The sequence below is a fragment of the Piliocolobus tephrosceles genome, chromosome 1, assembly GCF_002776525.5.
Source record: "Piliocolobus tephrosceles isolate RC106 chromosome 1, ASM277652v3, whole genome shotgun sequence".
NCBI lineage: Eukaryota > Metazoa > Chordata > Mammalia > Primates > Cercopithecidae > Piliocolobus > Piliocolobus tephrosceles.
This window is the reverse complement of record NC_045434.1, coordinates 27,484,244-27,499,276: the sequence shown is the minus strand read 5'-3', so window position 1 is coordinate 27,499,276 and position 15,033 is coordinate 27,484,244. Positions and strand designations below refer to the sequence as shown.

At 37.6% G+C, this 15,033-nt stretch overlaps 1 protein-coding gene across 1 annotated transcript in view; it reads right to left on the bottom strand.

Moving 5' to 3' along the window:
• The window catches only part of MROH9 (maestro heat like repeat family member 9), a 237,057-nt gene extending 231,623 nt beyond the window's left edge, over positions 1 to 5,434 (bottom strand). The window contains exon 1 of the mRNA XM_026447952.2: positions 5,326 to 5,434. Within this exon, the coding sequence (XP_026303737.2) occupies positions 5,326 to 5,434 (109 nt within the window). The remainder of the gene's footprint in view (positions 1 to 5,325) is intronic.
• Positions 5,435 to 15,033: the final 9,599 nt, after the last annotated feature.

Below are 15,033 nucleotides of genomic sequence, written 5' to 3'. Positions count from 1 at the left end.
GTCATAGGCAGAGGGGTTGCAAAAAAAAAAATCATACAAGTATATGTCACTCTTTAGCTAAGTAAAACCTACAGGCCATTTCAGGTTCATATGTCATGCTATGCATACTTCCCCAGAGGAGAGGATATATTTTATTTTAAATACATAATTTAGGACTTACACCTGAAAATATGACTGATGGGCTTCCCTTTCACAAGCCAAAACTATTTCCAAAGACAGCGTGTCTCATATTTCCCAGAGGAAGAGGTGAAGCAGACTAAAATGAGTTAGAGTTCTGATGGGAAATGGGGTGTGACAGACCTTTTTCACAGTAGATTTTTACTTTAAATGAACATATATGTTTTAGCATGTCAGTGACCCAAAGAATTATCCTCCAAGGTATTTAGTATTTTCAAGGCAAAGGCATATATTATCTGTGTATAAAAGACTGGAGAGAAGAAAACTAAGGTTTCAGAATGAAAAATCCTGAGAAAGGTCATACTCAGTGTCATAGCAGTGTGGCACAGGTTTCTTGGGAACTGGACTCAGGTTTATACAATTTAGAGATTATCTAATATATTTCATATATCATTAATATGTATTAGGCATTTAATGTAAGAGCAACACTGAAATCCAAACTTAAGAAAGAGAATGATCAAGCAATGTGATTTTCTTTACATAAAGGTCAGTGTAGAGTTCATTTTGATGAGTTCCCCAATGCAGTTCCAGGTTGGTATTCTATTTAGAATGCTTTTGGTTGCAGGAAGCTGAAAAAATGCAACTATGGGTGGCTTAAATGTTAAGTAATGTTGAGGTTCTCACATGACAGGAAATCTTAAGGTAGGACAGTCCTGGAGTTGATCTATTCAAAACTCAGGCAGGTCATCAGGAACCAGATGCATCTGCGTCTCCCCTCTGCCGTCTTCAGCATACTGACACTCCTTGTGGACCCAAGATGGTCAAAGCAGAGTAAAAGATGAAGTGCTGATGACAGCATGGAGACAGACATGCCACAACCTCTCACTGTGTCTTTAAAAAAAAACAAAACAAAACAAAACAAAAAACAACAACAAAAAATCCAGGATGCCCTAGAGTAGACTTTCCTTTAAATATTACTGGCAAAATTGGTTTTACATGCCCATTCCGAAATGAGCTCTTAGAAAGGGGACTAGGATTACTATCTTTGCTTAGATTAATACAGATTGCCTTTGTGGATCAGGGAAGTTCAGCTTTCTCTAAAACACAAGGCCACCAAATATCTAATTTAAAGGAATTATATTTTTACTAAAGCCAAAGAGGAAGATTGGCTATTGGATAGGGAACCAATGATGTTCTTCAGGTTTTGCATTTGTCTTAAATACTTTCAAGGCAAAGGCATATATGGAGAGAGGTTTATAACATCTGCATGTATAAGGCTGAACAGAAACCAGTTTAAAGATCCATAACAACTTGGAGTGAATTGAAAGTGGCAAGTGGGTGCTACTGCGAAATGCCCATGAACACAAAGCACAAAGTCAGTATTACAGTGTAAGCATAAGAGAGGATAAGTTAAAAAAAAAAAAAAAAAAAAACCTGTGGTATTGTAAAGTGAGAACCAGATTGGAAATCGGAATTGGAAGCAGCCCAAGTTCTGCCCCTTGCTGGTGTTACGGCTTTGAGCACACATAAATTTCCTTAACTTTAGTTAATTAGTCTGTAAAAATAAATACAGTTGCTTGCCTTGAAGGGTGTTTCTGAGGGCCAAATGAGGTAATGCAGTCATTTATTCAAGTATTATTTAATAAGTGCTTACTGTGTATTATGACACAATCTTTGCCCTAAAGAAGCACAGCTTAAAGGGCCAATGCAAGAAGGAAAGTGGCAATGACAACACATTGTTCAAACAGGGCTGAGCATTTTGGGCTGCGGGAAAACAGAAGAGAGCCCTCCTCACTCAATCATGATGTGTCCAGAAAGGAGTCCCAGAGAAAATAACATCTGATCTGAGAAAAGAGAGAAACAAGGAGCAGAAATTAGGTACGTGAAAGAAGGGCAATTCAGGCGGAGAAAGGGGCATAGAGCGAGACAGAGAGAAAGAGTAGTTTAGGAACCTGTTAATAAGTGCAGTATAACTGCATTTGAGAAGGTAGCATAAGTTTGGGGAAATCATTAAAGACAAGACCAGAGAAGTTCAGCACAGATCAAAGAGTGATAAGCATCTTTTTTGTTTTTTGTTTTTGAGACAGGGTCTCACTGTCACCCAGGCTGGAGTGCCTTGGCTCAGGTGATCCTCCCACTTCAGCCTCCCAGGTAGCTGGAACTACAGGTGCATGCCACCATGCCTGGCTAATTGTTTTGTATTTATTGTAGAGACGGAGCTTCAACATGTTGCCTAGACTGGTCTTGAATACCTGGGCTCAAACAATCTGCCTGCCTCTGCTTCCCTAAGTGGTAGGATTGCAGACATGAGCCACCACACCCAGCTGTGGTTAGCATTTTAAACCTCTTTAATTAGGGGATTCAAAATTTATTCTATTTGTCATATAGAGTCATCTAAAAAGGATTTTAAGCAGAAATTGCATGATCATTTTTTTCTCTTTAGAAAGATGACTCTGACTTTCTGGCAGAGACTATTTGGTTGTTACACAATATATATTTTCTCACATTTTCCTTAATAGTAGAAATAGTAATTTTTAGTTAAATCCACAGGCACTTGAAATAAGCCCCACATTTGACAGCCTTTCATAGCTAAGTGTGGCAGTAGGACTAAGTAAAGTCTGATGAGCTGTAAGCAGAACAAATATGTTTAACTTCTAGGAAGTTAACCCTTTCTTTGCCATTTTCCCCTCTTGCTAGTTGACACAGTGGTTGTGATTGTCGTTGTTCAATTAAATACTTCGGAACACATAGAAAAATTCACATGTTAAAGATAGCAAAGTAGCAAGATAGAACAAACTTGGGTCCATGCCAAGGAACTCTACTTTTAACCCTGGACCCACCTAACATCAGACTTCTTTTGCATGAGAGAAAAATAAATTTATATCTTGCTTATTTTTATTTTATTTCTTAAATAGCCAGACCTTAAATGATATAGAATGCAGTACGCAAAGTGAATTGAATGGCAGCAAAATTGGACATCCCAGTTAGAAAAATGATGCAAGTGAAATGATACCAGTGAAAAATGATAGTTACTTGAAGTAGGAAAGTGAGAGTTAGCATTCACAGAAGCTAGTGATTTATGGGAGGTGGGAGATAACAAAGAATGTTGACACTATTGATATTTTAGGCTGGTAATCCTTTGTTGTAGGGGGATATCCTGTGCACCGTAGGATGTTTTGCAGCATCGCTGGCCTCTACCCACTAGATGCCATTACTACCCCACCCCAGTCATAACCATAAAAAATGACTCCAGACAATACCAAATGTACCCTCAGGGATAAAATCACTCCTGGTTGAGAACCACTGATACATGGGAAATTTTAATGGTTGTAAGTGAGACACTTGCATGGCGTCCCTCTGGCCTTAATAATTGTTTCAGGAATTGGCATATAACACATAATTCACATCAAGAAAATGTGAAAGGAAATTTCTGAGATTTTGTAGGAAAAGTTTCTATGCTTCCAAAAAACCTATAAGAAGGGATGGCTTTCCTTCTTCTGAATATTGTTTGTGTGCCAAGGTGAAGTCAGGACCAGCTGCAGCCATCTTGTGCCCAGTTGATTCATGTAAGAGAGCAGACCTGTAGCCACAGGATGGAATGATGTCTGATCAGTTTTCTACCCCTGGTATTCCAATTAAGTGAGCCAAAATTTCCTTCATAATTTAATCCATTTTGAGTTGGGTTTTCTTGTATTTATAGCCAGACTTCTAACCTACCCAGTGACTTTGGCAGACTCTCATGGCTTGAGAATTAAAGGGGAGGTGAAGAGTAAGAGAGTAAGACCCTAGTTACAAATAACTTATTATATATTTCCAAAACAACTAAAAGAGAAGATTTGGAATATTTGCAACACAAAGAAGTGATAATATTTGAGGTAATGGATATCTCAACTACCCTGATTTGATCATTACAGTTTGATTGCATGTGTCAAAATATCATGTGATCCCTGTAAATATGTACAACTATTACATATCTATTTTACAAAAGTTTAGCGGTGAAAGAAGGATACATATAAGGCAGAAGATGGAGGCGGAGTTTGACAGAGGCTTATTTGCTTATTTAAATATGTGGAGGACTTGAGTCTGTTTAAATGATAATGGGAAGGGGTCAGTAAAAACAGAAATGGTTGTAAATAGAGCAAGGATGAGGAAAAAATTCGGTACTGCAAAGTCCCTGGGGGGTGGGGGGTGGGGGAAGGGACAAAAAGGATGAAATTCCAGGAGAGGTGGAATGACTTATTGTGAGTCAACGGAGGAAGAACGTGTCTCCCATGCTGACATCAGGAATGGAAAAGAAGATGCAGATACATTTGTAATGTAGATTACAAAAGAAAAGTTCTTTTTTTTTTATCATTTCAATTTTTCTACAGAGTAGCAGGGAAAGGGGAAGAGGATGTAGATCAAATGCATGGAGAAATTCTCAGAAACTCTAAGGAACTGTCCAGATAGAAAATGCTCTACTTAATTTACATATATTGGAGCTGTTAGCAGGTAACTGGTATCACAACTATTGGACAAAGCAAGTTCTTGTCATTCTTCACCCTATAGAAGGTGCCCTAGAGACAGGTTAAAGCAGAGATGCCTGAGATGAACATCAACATAAAATAGAGATGCCTGTGCTTTACATACTGAGAGGTTACAAAGGTCAAAGGGGGCTCCCAAAACTCAAGGCTGTTTCCTCTTGATGACCTATGTTGTCCATCTAAGCCCGTCTGCTGAGATGGAGTTCAGAGCTGGGGCACTCATTACAGCTATTGTTCATCAAACAAATGTGAGAAATGGCTGTTTAAAGTCCATTTTAACATGGCTTTCCTCTCAAACCTCTTGTCTGAACTTTAATAATAGAATGTTTGGAAATCGTTAAGTAGTTGCCTTGACTTGTTTAATGCGATGGCTATAGACATTTCATCGAGCTGACATAGGATTTATGTCTCAATAACACAATAACATTTAGTGAGCACTGTGGTTTCAGAACGATTTATGTCTGATCTGCAATGGGAGAATGATTTACACTCAAGTGAGGGGCAGAGTTATGAGAGACTCTGCTAAGACACCCTGTATCCTGTTGCTTACCTGCTTGCTTTCCACTAGAGGTGGAGGGGAGATGGCAATATTCACCCTCTGACATATTTCCTTATGGTTTTTTCATTAGAAAAAAAATAGAAGTCTGAACTTACTAGCTTATCTCTGCAAAATGTTTCCAATTACTCTGGTTTCCATTAGTTTTTTCTGTAAACTCCAAATTGGTCTTGGACAGCACCAGGGTGAGAGCAATCACAGGAACTCCACACCAGACAGGACTCTTCAGTTTTGCCATCGCTAATCTGACCTTATTGAAGGGACCGTGGCGACGGCCAAGTTTTGCACATCTACTTGTAGATCATCTCAGTGCCAAGGTCACTAGATGTTTTTTTCAAGCCTCTAGTGATACCCACAACAAATAAACCAGTGGGTCCTCAGGTTCCTAGGGAGATCACAGTCAAAACGGGATGGCCTCTTGGAAACCAAGAGGCAGAAAAAGCCCCAGGGTTGGCTCAGATCATGGCGGCATGCCTGAGATGGCATCCTGGCTGCACTGTTATCTAGCTCTGCAACACTGGCTTGTTGCCTAATCTGTTTGTGCCTCAGTTACCTCATCTATAAATTGGAACAATCGTACCTAATTCAGGGAGATATTCTGAGAAAATGTGACTAAGAATATCCAAAATGCCAATAGTGGGATCGTTAGAGAGATAAAGGAAACAAGTAGAGCCAAGAAATGAACAATCATCTTGAAAAGGAAAAAGAGAATTGGACTTATTATTAGAATTCTGATTTTACATTCCAACTCTGTTTTTCGTTAGCTATAGAAATGATAACTGGTATGCCATGCAACTATTACAAGAAGTACATAAAAAATCATTTGTGAAAACACCTAATAATCACAGATATTGAAGGTATAAGAATTCTCTTCCTTCTTTCCATGCAAGCAAGAAAGTGGATGAGCTTAAATCTTGATTATCAATGTGTTAGGTCATAAGGACGATGTCTGTTTTGTAGGGTAAGGCTGTCCTTGGACAAATTTGTGAAGCAACCATAGGTTTCCTCTAGCACCTTCCCACTTTTCCTTCTAGATCTTTTTCTCCAGTCAGGAGCACCTACTTCCTGACTCCACATAGATTTTCCTTTTCAAATTGTTGTCACAGGTAAAAAGCAATACTTACTTCTTGATAAATAATGGTAAAAAAAAAAAAATTGTAAATACAAGGGTACTGGAATTTTAATACAAAAACTCCAGCAGACAAAGAAAAACTGTAGAGACTCACAGGGCACTATAATGATAAGAATGACATTTTTCAAAGGCTTTTTTTGGATGCAAGCCTTTTCAAGCCTTTCCATCTTTTCCACAGTATAATGTAGTCAAATAGCCTGAGCTTTCTAGGTTTTCCACATCCTTCTCTTTTTGCCCAAGCCAGTTCTCACCAACCTGCTCTTTCTTTTCCTTTTCCTTTTCTTTTTTTTGTTTTGGGTTTTGTTGTTGTTGTTGTTTGTTTGTTTGCAACAGAGACTCACTCTGTTCCCTAGGCTGGAGTGCAGCGGCATGATCATGGTTCAACGCAGACTTGATCTCACCTCAACTTCCCAAGTAGCTGGGACTACAGGCACACACCACCACATTCGACTAATTCTGTATATTTTGTAGAGACGGGATCTTCTCATGTTGCCTAGGCTAGTCTCAAACTTCAGGCCTCAACCAATCCTCCTGCCTCGGCCTCCCAAAGTCTTGGGATTATAGGTGTGAGCCACTGTGCGGCGCCCAACCTGCTCTTTTCTTGTGTGGTCCTATCAGCCCTAGTCTTTTTGTAATCGGTTCTGTCCTTCTGTATATCTGTCACTAAGCCATTCTAAGGGCTCTCACCCTGGACAGGAAGGATGATGATTTCATGTTGTCATAGATTTTTTTTCTTCTTCTTTTTCCTCTGCTACACATTTGTTACCATGAAAATAAATGTCCAGACCAGTTCAAATTTCTCACAATGAAAAGCACCTGGATTCTTGGTGCTTTCTGTTACTAGTTTAAGAAAAATCTGCATAAGCTATTGAACTTGAATTTAATTCAAGTATTTGTTTTCTAAACAATAAGGAAATAGGAAGTGAAAACACACGTGGGTTTCAAAAAAAATGCCTCAAAGTTGCCCAATCATTCTTTCTCAAACGATTTTATTTCCTTTGGATCTGAGGAAAAGTAAATAAATTATAACTGATTTAGTTTAAGAAAAATTGTTGAAGGTGAGAAAAATGGATTAGTAAATAGATCCACAGTTGCACTATTTCTTCAATTTGATTCTGCAAGTAGTTACTTACCACATACATGAATGTTGCTAGGTATTGTCCAGGGCACAACTTAGATCTGGCGCCTGCTCCCTGAGACAGCACACCCTCTGCATATATGATACTGAGTTTACCAGACTGTATTCAAATTACCTGTCTAGGTTGTCCATCTGTCTCCACTAGTCAGTGAGCTACTCCAAGGGAGGAGTGTGACTTAGTTATCTTTGTGATTCAGATGTCTTCTATCCTCTGTTGACACCTCAAGTCAATTTTGATGCAGATTTCAGTACTACTTAATATCCTCCATGAAAAAAAGAAAAAAGCACCAAAAGCATTCTTGAACAATAGAGATTTTGGTGAAGCTTTTGTAAGATTATGTTGGGGATTTAAAATCATAATCCCCACAACAACCTCTTAAAGCTTTTTATCAGACGTGAGTTTTCTCCCAATTCCTCTTGTCTCCTCAGAGAGTCAATGCAGTAGTTATGTTAGTTCAGCAGGCGAAGTAAATGAGGCCTCAGATCCAGTCCTCGCCACCCTTTCCAGGCAAACAGCCCAAGTGTGGGCGGTAGCCATCCAGAAGCACCCCAACTTCTTTTTTCCTGCACATAGGCACTGTCCACTTTGCAAACCATGTGCCCCTAGGAGCTACTTCTCAGCTGAACAAGAACTTTCTTTTTCTACTTTTTATGAAGTTTTAATGACTTAGAGGCTGTAATTCTTCTCCACCCTCTGAAATTGCATTTGTCATTTTTATGGTGTTCAGCTCCTTTCTTGCCCTCATACCCACCCCATCTGCTACCCTGCAGTCAGGCCACAGTGAGATTACCAATGAGAATGCATTTTTATTTTTTGTATTTGATTCTCTGGAGTTCTGACAACACCAGGCACATAGTAGGCTCTCAGTGCATGTATGTTAAACTGAACTTCATTTAGAATAAAAATTTTAAAAGTAAGAAACAAGTATAAAACATTACTAAACCAATGCCAAAAGAACATTAGAGATAACAAATGCAAAGTAGTCTTATAATAGAAAGTGGTATCACTTTTAAGTCAGTAGGAAATAATGTGTCTGGGCCAAATTTGCTGTGGTATCAACATAATTCTTACTAACATCCAGTTTTAGCATGTGAACAATTTATCTTTTTTAATAGAAAAATCTATAAAAATAATCTCTTCTTAACTGCCAATAAAATTTAATTCAGGGCAATAGAAAATGGAGAAAGTTTGCTCACCATTAGTGAAATGTTTGAATTATAAAATGTCTTCAGAGAAATACAGTTTTGTTACTTCCAATTCCTGGGTGACATCTAATTAGAAAAACAAAGTTTTGCCAAATGGAGGAACTTTAGTAATCTGTTTTAGTGAGTACATTAAACTTTGTGATGAAAATATGAATTACTGTACCACAAATAGACCTTTCCAGAATTAGGAAATGTTCTCTCTCATAAGTGAAATCTCTCTCTTTCCATTTTTATTAAAAGTCATGATCATTCAGTAAATTACTTGTAAATAATGTAAGAGTAAATTTCATTTTCGCATCTGTGAAAGTGGTCATTTTTATAAATACTGAGGCCTCAGTGTTGACTTTACTTTTTGTTTTGGTGCTGCTGGTATGTAGGATTACTATTCCTTCTGTTACAACCTCCTGCTCATTGTCCCCACTTTCCAAAATCCTCACACACATAGACACTATTTTCCCTTCCAAGAAATCCTCAAGGAAGAGAATATAGAAGTACCACTATTGGATGTGGTCAGGGCTCATAAATAAAAGAGTTAAATTTCAGTTACCTGGAAATACTTACATTCTGCCAAGGCTGCAATCATTCTCTCACTTATAAATTCTAAGTTTAAATTAAATCAAATCCCAGTCTTTCTTGGTTCCAACTCTTCCCTTTTGGCAAGACTTGTATTCTTGGTTCAAAGAAAGAAAGGCTTTCTTTTTTTTTTTTTAAGAGGCTAAAGTCTTCTTGAACATTGAATGGCTTTTACAAAGTACCATTTGGTTGTTTAAAAGATTAAAAAACAGCTGCGTTACATTTTCTTTGAAATGTACACTTAGTTAAAAATTAAAAAAAGTAAAAGTACTAGAGAAAAACACTTTTGGTTTTGCCAAGACCCAAACCATTTAGGAGGAAGATGGGGTAAGAGAGGGGAAAAAAGAATAGTCTGAAATGTATTGCCAAACCCGTTCCCCCTCCTGTGGCAGTGAAGTTCAGTAAGCCCAAAATAAAATAGTGCAAGACACAAAATTCGATTGAACTGGTTCTGGAAACAGTTATAGGTCTGGTAAGTGTGAAGGGATTTAATAAATATTTCTCATCTCTGTTCTCTACTATCCCAAGAATAGTTACAGTCATTTTTTTCTTACCAGTTTCTGAATTTTGCCAAACTCTCTCCGATAGAAGTTTCCTAAATAGAGGAATTGAATTTAAGTAGGAAACTACATTCTAGTCGCTTAAGTTCCTGGAAACATGTTTGTACTACAAATAGTAAATAAATAATAAAAGTGATTCCAGGGAATGAAAAGTTGCTAGCTCCTGCCAAACTGCTTTCATCACTCAACAGAAAGACAAAAAGTCAACCTTGTCCTAAAATTGTAGGTAAAATGGGCCCATATGTGGTGATGTTGACTTAAATTCAATTTAACAAACACTGTTCAGCACCTACCATGTTCAAATCACAGAACTAGGTGCTATAAGTGGATTAAAAGCATGAGCAAGTAGCTAAAAAATGGATAGAGGAAAGAGAAGGGAAGGGAAAAACTAAAAAGCAAAGTACAGAATAGAACCAGAAAACAAAAATCTTCTATTTTTCAACATAAAATTGTTTTATTCAATTCAAAAGTTCTCAAGATGCAAAACTTTATGAAATTATCCTTTTTCTAAAGTAGTTTTCAGTTTGGGGTACAGAAATACATATCAAAAACTTGCATTTGAAGTATCATATAATTATTCAATTATTCCAGAAACAAAGTGTTTCAAAGTGACTGAATTTGGAGTGATTAATTGTGCTTTATTTGAAAGGCTCCCTTTAGAATTTCCAGAACGAAGTTAAGCGACAAGAAAAATATTTTTACGGTTTCATACATTTGCAAGGCATGATTCTAACAGCCTCATGCCAGTGTTGGCAAAACTGAGAAAAGCTAATCTGTACTTGCAGTTTTTAACCTTTTCAGATTTCTTTTTACCCCCAACACAACCTCAATAGACTCAAAATTTTAATGACACTTTCCTGCTGCCTATATTTTTTCACTGAAAGATAATCTGATATGTTAATTAACTAAATGTCATTAACTAAAATGATACCATTTTACATTTTCCTGTCTTTCTACTTTTTTTTTATTATTATACTATTAGTTTTAGGGTACATGTGCACAACTTGCAGGTTTGTTACATAGGTATACATGTGCCATGTTGGTTTACTGCACCCATCAACTCATCACTTACATTAGGTGTTTCTCCTATTGTTATCCCTACCCCAGCCCCCAACTCCCCAAACAGGCCCCACTGCGTGATGTTCCCCACCCTGTGTCCAAGTGTTCTCATGTTCAATTCCCACCTATGAGTGAGAACATGCGGTGTTTGGTTTTCTGTCCTTGTGATAGTTTGCTGAGAATGATGGTTTCCAGCTTCATCCATGTCCCTGGAAAGAACATGAACTCATCCTTTTTTATGGCTGCATAGTATTCCATGGTGTATATTCCATATTTTCTTAATTCAGTCTATCATTGATGGGCATTTGGGTTGGTTCTAAGTCTTTGCTATTGTGAATAGTGCCGCAATAAACATACATGTGCATGTGTCTTTATAGTAGCATGATTTATAATTCTTTGGATATACACCCAGTAATGAGATTGCTGGGTCAAATGGTATTTGTAGCTCTAGATCCTTGAGGAATCACCACACTGTCTTCCACAATGGTTGAAATAATTTACACTCCCACCAACAATGTAAAACCATTCCTATTTCTCCATATCCTCTCCAGCATCTGTTGTTTCCTGACTTTTTAACAATTGCCATTCTAACTGGCATGAGATAGTATCTCATTGTGGTTTTGATTTGCATTTCTCTGATGACCAGTGATGATGAGCATTTTTTCATGTGTCTGTTGGCTGCATAAATGTCTTCTTTTGAGAAGTGTTTGTTCATATCCTTTGTCCACTTTTTGATAGGGTTGTTTGTTTTTTTCTTTTAAATTTGTTTGAGTTCTTTGTAGATTCTGGATATTAGCCCTTTGTCAGATGGATAGACTGCAAAAATTTTCTCCCATTCTGTAGGTTGTCTGTTCACTGTGATGGTAGTATTTTTTGTTGTGCAGAAGTTATTTAGTTTAATTAGATCCCATTTGTCTATTTTGGCTTTTGTTGACATTGCTTTTGGTGTTTTACCCATGAACTCTTTGCTCATGCCTATGTCCTGAATGGTATTGCCTAGGTTTTCTTCCAGACTTTTTATTGTTTTAGGTCTATTACTTAAGTCTTTAGGCCATCTTGAATTAATTTTTGTATAAGGAGTAAGGAAGGGATCCAGTTTCAGCTTTCTACTTATGGCTAGCCAGTTTTCCCAGCACCATTTATTAAATAAGGGAATCCTTTCCCCAGTTCTTGTTTTTGAAAGGTTTGTCAAAGATCAGATGGCTGTAGATGTGTGGTGTTATTTCTGAGGCCTCTGTTCTTTTACATTGATCTATATCTCTGTTTTGGTACCAGTACCATGCTATTTTGGTTACTGTAGCCTTGTAGTATAGTTTGAAGTCAGGTAGTGTGATACGTCCAGACTTTTTCCTTTTGCTTAAGATTGTCCTGGCTGTGTGGGCTCTTTTTTGGTTCCATATGAACTTCAAAGTCATTTTTTCCAATTCTGTGAAGAAAGTCAGTGGTAGCTTGATGGGAATGGCATTGAATCTATAAACTACCTTGGGCAGTATGGTCATTTGCATGATATTGATTCTTCCTATCCGTGAGCATGGACTGTTCTTCCACTTGTTTGTGTCCTCTTTTATTTCGTTGAGCAGTGGTTTGTAGTTCTCTTTGAAAAGGTCTTTCACTTCCCTTGTAAGTTGGATTCCTAGGTATTTTATTCTCTTTATAGCAATTGTGAATGGGATTTCAGTCATGATTTGACTCTCTGTTTGTCTGTTATTGGTGTATAGGAATGCTTGTGATTTTTGCACATTGATTTTGTATTCAGAGACTTTGCTGAAGTTTCATCAGTTTAAGGAGATTTTGGGCTGAGATGGTGGGGTTTTCTCAATATACAATCATGTCATCTGCAAACAGGGACATTTTGACTTCCTCTTTTCCTAATTGAATACGCTTTATTTCTTTCTCTTGCCTGATTGCCCTAGCCAGAACTTCCAACACTATGTTGAATAGGAGTGGTGAGAGAGGGCATTCCTCATCTTGTGCCACTTTTCAAAGGGAATGCTTTCAGTTTTTGCCCATTCAGTATGATATTGGCTGTGGGTTTGTCATAAATAGCTCTTATTATTTTGAGATACATTCCATCAATACCTAGTTTATTGAGCATTTTTAGCATGAAGGACTGTTGGATTTTGTTGAAGACCTTTTCTGCATCAATTGAGATAATCATGTGGGTTTTGTCATTGGTTCTGTTTATATGATGGATTACATTTATTGATTTGTGTATGTTGAACCAGCCTTGCATCCCAGGCATGAAGCTGACTTGATCATGGTGGATAAGTTTTTTGATGTACTGTTGGATTCTGTTTGCCCGTATTTTATTGAGGATTTCTTGCATTGATGTTCATCGGGGATATTGGTCTCAAATTCTCTTTTTTTGTTGTGTCTCTGCCAGGCTTTGGTATCACGATGATGTTGGCCTCATAAAATGAGTTAGGGAGGAGTCCCTCTTTTTCTATTGATTGGAATAATTTCAGAAGGAATGGTACCGTCTCCTCTTTGTACCTTTGGTAGAATTTGGCTGTGAATCCATCTGGTCCTGGACTTTTTTTGGTTGGTAGGCTATTAATTATTGCCTCAATTTCAGAGCCTGTTATTGGTATATTCAAAGATTTATATTCTTCCTGGTTTAGTCTTCGGAGGGTGCATGTGTCCAGGAATTTATCCATTTCTTCTAGATTTTCTAGTTTATTTGTATAGCGGTGTTTATAGTATTCTCTGATGGTAGTTTGTATTTCTGTGGGATCGATGGTGATATCTCCTTTATCATTTTTTATTGTGTCTATTTAATTCTCTCTTTTCTTCTTTATTAGTCTTGCTAGTGGTCTATCAATTTTGTTGATCTTTTCAAAAACCCAGCTTCTGGATTCATTGAGTTTTTCAGGGGTTTTTTGTGTCTCTATCTCCATCAGTTCTGCTCTGATCTTAGTTATTTCTTGTCTTCTGCTAGTTTTTGAATTTGTTTGCTCTTGCTTCTCTAGTTCCTTTAGTTGTGATGTTTGGGTGTTGATTTTAGATCTTTCCTGCTTTCCCTTGTGGGCATTTAGTGCTGTAAATTTCCCTGTACACACTGCTTTAAATGTGTCCCAGAGATTCTGGTATGTTGTATCTTTGTTCTCATTGGTTTCAAAGAACATCTTTATTCCCATGTTCATTATTTACCCAGTAGTCATTCAGGAGTATGTTGTTCAGTTTCCATGTAGTTGTGCAGTTTTGAGTGAATTTCTTAGTCCTGAGTTCTAATTTGATTGCACTGTGTGGTCTGAGAGACAGTCTGTTGTGATTTCCTTTCCTTTGCATTTGCTGAGGAGTGCTTGACTTCCAATTATGTGGTCAATTTTAGAATAAGTGTGATGTGGTGCTGAGAAGAATGTTTATTCTGTTGATTTGGGGTGGAGAGTTCTGTGGTTGTTTTCTAGGTCTGCTTATTGCAGGGCTGAGTTCAAGTCCTAGATATCCTTGTTAACCTTCTGTCTCATTGATCTGTCTAATATTGACAGTGGGGTGTTAAAGTCTCCCATTATTATTGTGTGGCATTCTAAGTCTCTTTGTAGGTCTCTAAGGACTTGCTTTATGAATCTGGGTGCTCCTGTATTGGGTGCATATATATTTAGCATAGTTCTTCTTGGTGAATTGATCCCTTTACCATTATGTAATGGCCTTCATTGTCTCTTTTGATCTTTGTTGGGTTAAAGGTTTGTTTCATCAATGACTAGAATTACATCCCTCTCCCATGTTTTTTTTTTTTTTTTTTTTTTTTTGCTTTCCATTTGCTTGGTAGATCTTCCTCCATCCCTTTATTTTGAGCTTATGTGTGTCTCTGCATGTGAGATGGGTCTCCTGAATACAGCACACTGATGGATCTTGACTCTTTATCCAATTTGCCAGATTGCATCTGTTAATTGGGGCATTTAGTCCATTTACATTTAAGGTTAATATTGTTATGTGTGAATTTGATCCTGTCATTATGATGTTAGCTGGTTATTTTGCCCATTAATTGATGCAGTTTCTTCCTAGCATCAATGGTCTTTACAATTTGGCATGTTTCTGCAGTGGCTGGTAATGGTTTTCCTTTCCATGTTTAGTGCTTCCTTCAGGAGCTCTTGCAAGGCGGACCTGGTGGTCACAAAAATCTCTCAGAATTTGCTTGTCTGTAAAGCATTTTATTTCTCCTTCATGAA